Genomic DNA, 4,910 nt, shown 5'->3' on the forward strand with positions numbered 1-4,910 from the left:
ACAACAGGCTCGTCAAAAACATGAGAAGAGAATGAAGACTGGCGACTGCATGGATTTGGCGACTGCATGGAGCCAAGAACACAGTCAAGAACACACGAATCTTTTGTCTTGTAACCAAAACTTACAGCGAGAATGATCGATATGTTTGATAGAGCAGGACTCAAGGATGCAATCCCGTATCTTCCCGAGACACTGCACACGAAAACCCATTCCAAGTTTGGCTACAAACTGGACGAGAAAACTTCGTCAAAACTTCCACAGCCGATTCCCATCAAGCACGCGAGTGTTACACAAGGCGCCATGATTCTTAGCTAGAGGTTTTCTTCTTCTGAAGCTACCTGAAGTATAGCCTTCTCGTGATCAATCCACCGCTTGTTTTCAATAACAATCTGTTTGGAAAGCTTTTGAGATTCTACGACAGAAGGAATGCTCAAAACTTACCCTGGTGCGATTGCATCAATAAGAAAAGCCGCTAATGTGTACATGAGAATGCCAAGGCCCAAAGATATCTGATAAAAAGAGGATGGTGTAAAGGTAGGGGAAAAAAACTGGTTTTCATTTACCACAAACATAGCATGCGAAGTTCTTCCAATAAGTTCTCGTTTTCTGTCTTCTTCAGCGATCTTGCTAAAAGAGGATGAAAAAAATGACTGAAAGAAACTCGAAACATACCTTAGGGCCGATACCATTGCTATGTGGATTGGTCCATTGATTCCTGTAAGAATTAACGATGAGTTTTGCTCGACGCTTCAGCTAGAAACTGTATACCTCCAAGGATTATCAGAAAAAATCCTGGTACAATGGACGCATATCTACAAACTTTCGAACTTAGCAAAGAGAACCATGAACTCGATGTATACCTGAACGCATCTACGACAGGACCAACACCAAATACAGCAGCAAGAACAAGCTCACGAACTAATCCCTGGAAGGGGTGAAGAAAAAACTCAAAAGTCTTGCAAAGAATGAAAAACATTTTTAACACGAGAGGGATACAACAAGACTTACCAATACTTTGCTAAGAGCAGTAGCACTTCCAATCACTCCCGAGAAGAAAATAATGTTGAGAAGAAACGAACAAAGAGAAAAGAAGAAAAACCTTTGGAGTCATTGTCGTTGAGCTCAAACAAAGACGTAGCCCGAATCCTTGCGAGAGTCTTCGTTTCTAGCATAACTGAGCACTTAGTTTGCCGGAAACTAGAAGCCCACTTGAGAGGGAGGCCCTCCTACCGAGAGACAAGGAGGCGAAAAACATGAATCATCACAGCTTCGTTTCTTCTTACCTGGGCACATTCGAGAGAAAGACCCACAACTCATCTCAAGATGACCTCTCTCTCTCTCTCTCTCAAGAGGGTTTTGGACATCAATGCGGCAATAAGCTATGTTGATCATTAAGAGAGTTTACTGATTAGAAAAATTGTAAGGGATGGTCAGCGCGTAGAAATTCTGAGGTCGAGAGTTCCATTTTTACTCGAGACCTTTTTTCATTTTTTTTATTTCAATAAAGATACCGCAAGCTTGTTTGTTATATAAGTTTTTAACTATATAAGTACTTCATAACTCAGACACTGTTCCACGGCTGTGACGTCATGTTAGAACTTTTCCCTGTTCTGATTTAGGACCATTTCTCGATTTGTGCGTGTCATCCTTGGGCCATGCTAATCTTCTTTGCCTTGTTCTGGTCTGGTGGGGTTGGGACATTGACAGCGTACCACACTTTTTTTTTAAAACACTAGAGACAACGTCGGGGTTAATCACACACGTTTTACTTATGTCTGTAAACAACATACGGCAGCTTGAAATCCTGGGTTGCTATAAAACCCAGGGTAAAATCTTCAAGCAGCACACAAGAATGGCTTCTTCAGGAATTTTCTTCTTTGTTCTTTTTGTTCTCTATGTTTCTACAGGTATCATCTATCGTCCTTTGAGTGCATCTTTGATGTCATATAAATCTCTGTTTTGTGTGTGTAGTCGCTGCCCAAAACGTGCATTTTGGTTATGGAGTTTATCTTCCCACCACGGATCTGGGATCTCCGTTGAGGACCCTGAGGCCCATTTTCAACGAGAGAGCTAACGAATTCCTGCTGACCGAGAACTATACCTCTGTCAAAAACAACCATGCCCACACTAGTAACAACGAAGAGCTCTACAAATCAGTAAGCCATGCAACAGTGGCAGTTCCTAATCTGATCGGTTGATCACAGTTTGGAGTTACGTTTGGGATGAACGTTCCTATAAAAGTTCTGCAGCTTAACATCGAGGCATCGTTCAACAAGATTGCGGGGAGCAAGACAAGCATCAGGACCACCTCCGTGTTTGTGGAGTCATACAACCAGAGGATCTACCTCCGGGACCATAGAAGGGCCATCCAAACCCTCCCACTCAACTCTGATTTCCTCAGTGACTTGCGCAACCTTCCCGAGCCACCCAGCTCCGACAGCGCTTGGGGGCCATACCAATCCTTCTTGAACAAGTGGGGAACGCACTACGTGGCCGAGATGTTCCACGGCTCATGGCTGCGCCAGTGGACCGTGGCCTCCTCCACGGCGACGTTCACCCAGCGCCAAATGCAGGCCAAAGCCTGTGCCAAGCTCACCGGCCTCAAGGGAGTCCTCCCCAACATGGAGGGCTGCGCGGGGATCACTCTTGAGGAGATGCGCGCCGCGGAGGGGATCAACACGCAAGACACTCGAGAGGCCCGGGGTGGATCGTCCGCCACCGTCTCGCAGCTGCTCTCGGGTGACATAACCAACGATCTCATCCGGAAGTTCATCGAGGAGGGAGCCACGAGCAAGGAAGCAGTACGCTACGGCTTCTTTCCAGTGTGGGTGCCCGTCTTGTCTCAGTACATGTCGTCCGCGTCCAAGGAGTGGAGAGTGGCGACGGCGCTCCAGGCTTACTATGAAGGCTTCCTCGCCTTCAAGTGTCCCCTGGACCAGCTCAACACACCCGCGACTGTCTTGCAGCAGTTTCGGAGGCTCAGCAATGGCAAGTATCAGTGCGTTCGCCAGTGCCAGGGCTGCAGGCTTGACAAGGATTGCAACCTTAGTGGTGTATCTGGATGCTACTGCTACGGTAACTCGTGCATCAACGCTCTGGGACCGGATGGCCGAGCTCAGGTTCAGCGGCAGAAGGATAACCTCGACCGTAATGTGCTGCCTAACAGGTCGTGTGAGTACAAGTTTCCTCAGTGCCGCTGCAACACCAAATCCAAAGAGGCGAACTGTGGTGCTGACAACATGATTCCGATATGGGACCAGGGTCAGAACAGCATTGCGATCGATTCAGACATCCTTCTTTATGACGAAGAATGAGCCAGACATGATTGTGTTTGTTGTTTGTGATTTGCATTGCATTACGTCTCTACAATAACATGCATCTCTATGTATATTTTGCATGGTTGTGTGTGGTTTGTATTTAACAGTCCTGTGTTTTCAAAAAGAATAAATAAAAAGACGTTAAGTTATACAATATCGGCAGCTGTGTACACTGTGTAGGTGAAGGATGTCTTCCATGTACTATATGAGCTCCCCAAGACATGCACATCTCAGCTGGAAGACCTTTCTGTCCTGGCATGAGCGGGATCAAGTAACTCTCCTGAGCAGGATCCAGCAGTTGCAAAGAGTGGCCTAAACTGGAGCAGCTGCGATCAAGACCTGGTGGCAAATCGTGTATAATTTAATTATCACTAAACTGTTGAAATTTTATTTTATTTTTAAACAAACTTGTAGGGATATATATAGAATATCCTTGGATATTCGAAGATATTCTACCATCAAACAAATTAATTATGTATTTATAATTCATAAACTTTCTTAAACAATTTTTTATTTGCTTAAGCAAACCGAGGTAGTAGTGATACCTAAAATATGCTTGAATATTCTAGAATATTCTACCATCTAACGGTTGTTATTCATTTAGATTAATTTAAGAACGTGTTTATAATTTATAAACTTTCCTAAAGTATATTCTAAACTTCTATTTTATCAATTAAATTAATAAATAAAATAATATTACTATTAAGTAAATCAAATATTGCTGCAAGCAACATGCAGCAAATTAGTAGCATATTCTAGTTTATTTTACCACTTAAATTAATTTTGTAGCTATAAAATATAAACATGTTTTTAATTATAAACTTCCATTTAGATTAATAAATAGGAATAACACTATTATTAAACAAACCAAAAGTTAGAGGGCTATAATGGTGGATAAAACATAGGGTTTAGTTTCATTCCTCCAACAGCAATGGCTGGGTCCAGCCAGGACGAGAGTGGCTATTTTCCTTCTGACTGGTCGCAGCCAAGGCTTCGATGCAATGGTGCTGTATTATCACTTAGAAGTAATATAAACCTGTTAGTGTTTACTGTTTATTAACATTCACTAAGCATTAGATAAAAGAAAACCAAAACAGGAAGCTAGGATTTATAATTTCACCAATAGATGATTTTTAAGTTTGAATTGATCAGTCATCTTTTGCTCAAAATATCTCAATTAATTTCTTATTCAACCCACGGTCCAAATTACCAAGTCACTTTTTGTATGCCTACCATGCATATAAAAATACATATTTTCTCAAAATCTAGAATGTTCTAGTGCATCGAATCGCTTATGTCCTCCTGCTTGCGCTCACTAGGGAACGCTCGTGGGCTTTAACATACCAGTAGTACGTCAGAGCAGCCACTTTTGGCGATTCATGAGAGGTTGCAACTTTCTGACGAGAACCAGGAATTCTTTGACGGGAAGGAGATTCTTCTTCGAATATTGATACGGAAGGCCGCTTTGCAAAAGACTTTTGAGCCGTGATCTCCAGGCCGGTTGAAATCCTCGGTCAAGAGAAAGTTCTGGTACAGAAGTCAGAAGAAGAGGGGGCGTTGGCTCGGCCGCCAAGAGCTTTGTACCAAAAAGCC

General features: G+C 43.0%; 2 protein-coding genes across 3 annotated transcripts in view; one reads left to right on the plus strand and one right to left on the minus strand.

Moving 5' to 3' along the window:
• Positions 1–1,274, minus strand: part of LOC9643255 (probable lipid II flippase MurJ) — a 6,372-nt gene extending 5,098 nt beyond the window's left edge. For both annotated transcript variants that reach the window (XM_024689245.1, XM_002962999.2), the window contains exons 1-9: positions 1,100–1,274; positions 1,009–1,043; positions 861–925; positions 769–812; positions 673–715; positions 564–627; positions 442–509; positions 339–389; positions 126–192 (exon numbers count right to left, since the gene is read on the minus strand). In XM_024689245.1, the coding sequence (XP_024545013.1) occupies positions 126–192; positions 339–389; positions 442–509; positions 564–627; positions 673–715; positions 769–812; positions 861–925; positions 1,009–1,043; positions 1,100–1,172 (510 nt within the window). In that variant the 5' untranslated portion in view covers positions 1,173–1,274. The remainder of the gene's footprint in view (positions 1–125; positions 193–338; positions 390–441; positions 510–563; positions 628–672; positions 716–768; positions 813–860; positions 926–1,008; positions 1,044–1,099) is intronic.
• Positions 1,275–2,222: 948 nt separating this feature from the next.
• On the plus strand, positions 2,223–3,314 carry LOC9643256 (DELTA-alicitoxin-Pse2b). The gene has a single exon (XM_024660945.1). It carries the CDS (start codon positions 2,223–2,225, stop codon positions 3,312–3,314), a length of 1,092 nt encoding a protein of 363 aa, XP_024516713.1.
• Positions 3,315–4,910: the final 1,596 nt, after the last annotated feature.

Source organism: Selaginella moellendorffii, unplaced genomic scaffold, assembly GCF_000143415.4.
Source record: "Selaginella moellendorffii unplaced genomic scaffold, v1.0 SELMOscaffold_2, whole genome shotgun sequence".
Classification (NCBI taxonomy): domain Eukaryota; kingdom Viridiplantae; phylum Streptophyta; class Lycopodiopsida; order Selaginellales; family Selaginellaceae; genus Selaginella; species Selaginella moellendorffii.

Coding starts and splice junctions, on each gene's coding strand:
- LOC9643256 (XM_024660945.1), top strand. CDS start 2,223: ATGAACGTTCCTATAAAAGTTCTGCAGCTTAACATCGAGGCATCGTTC.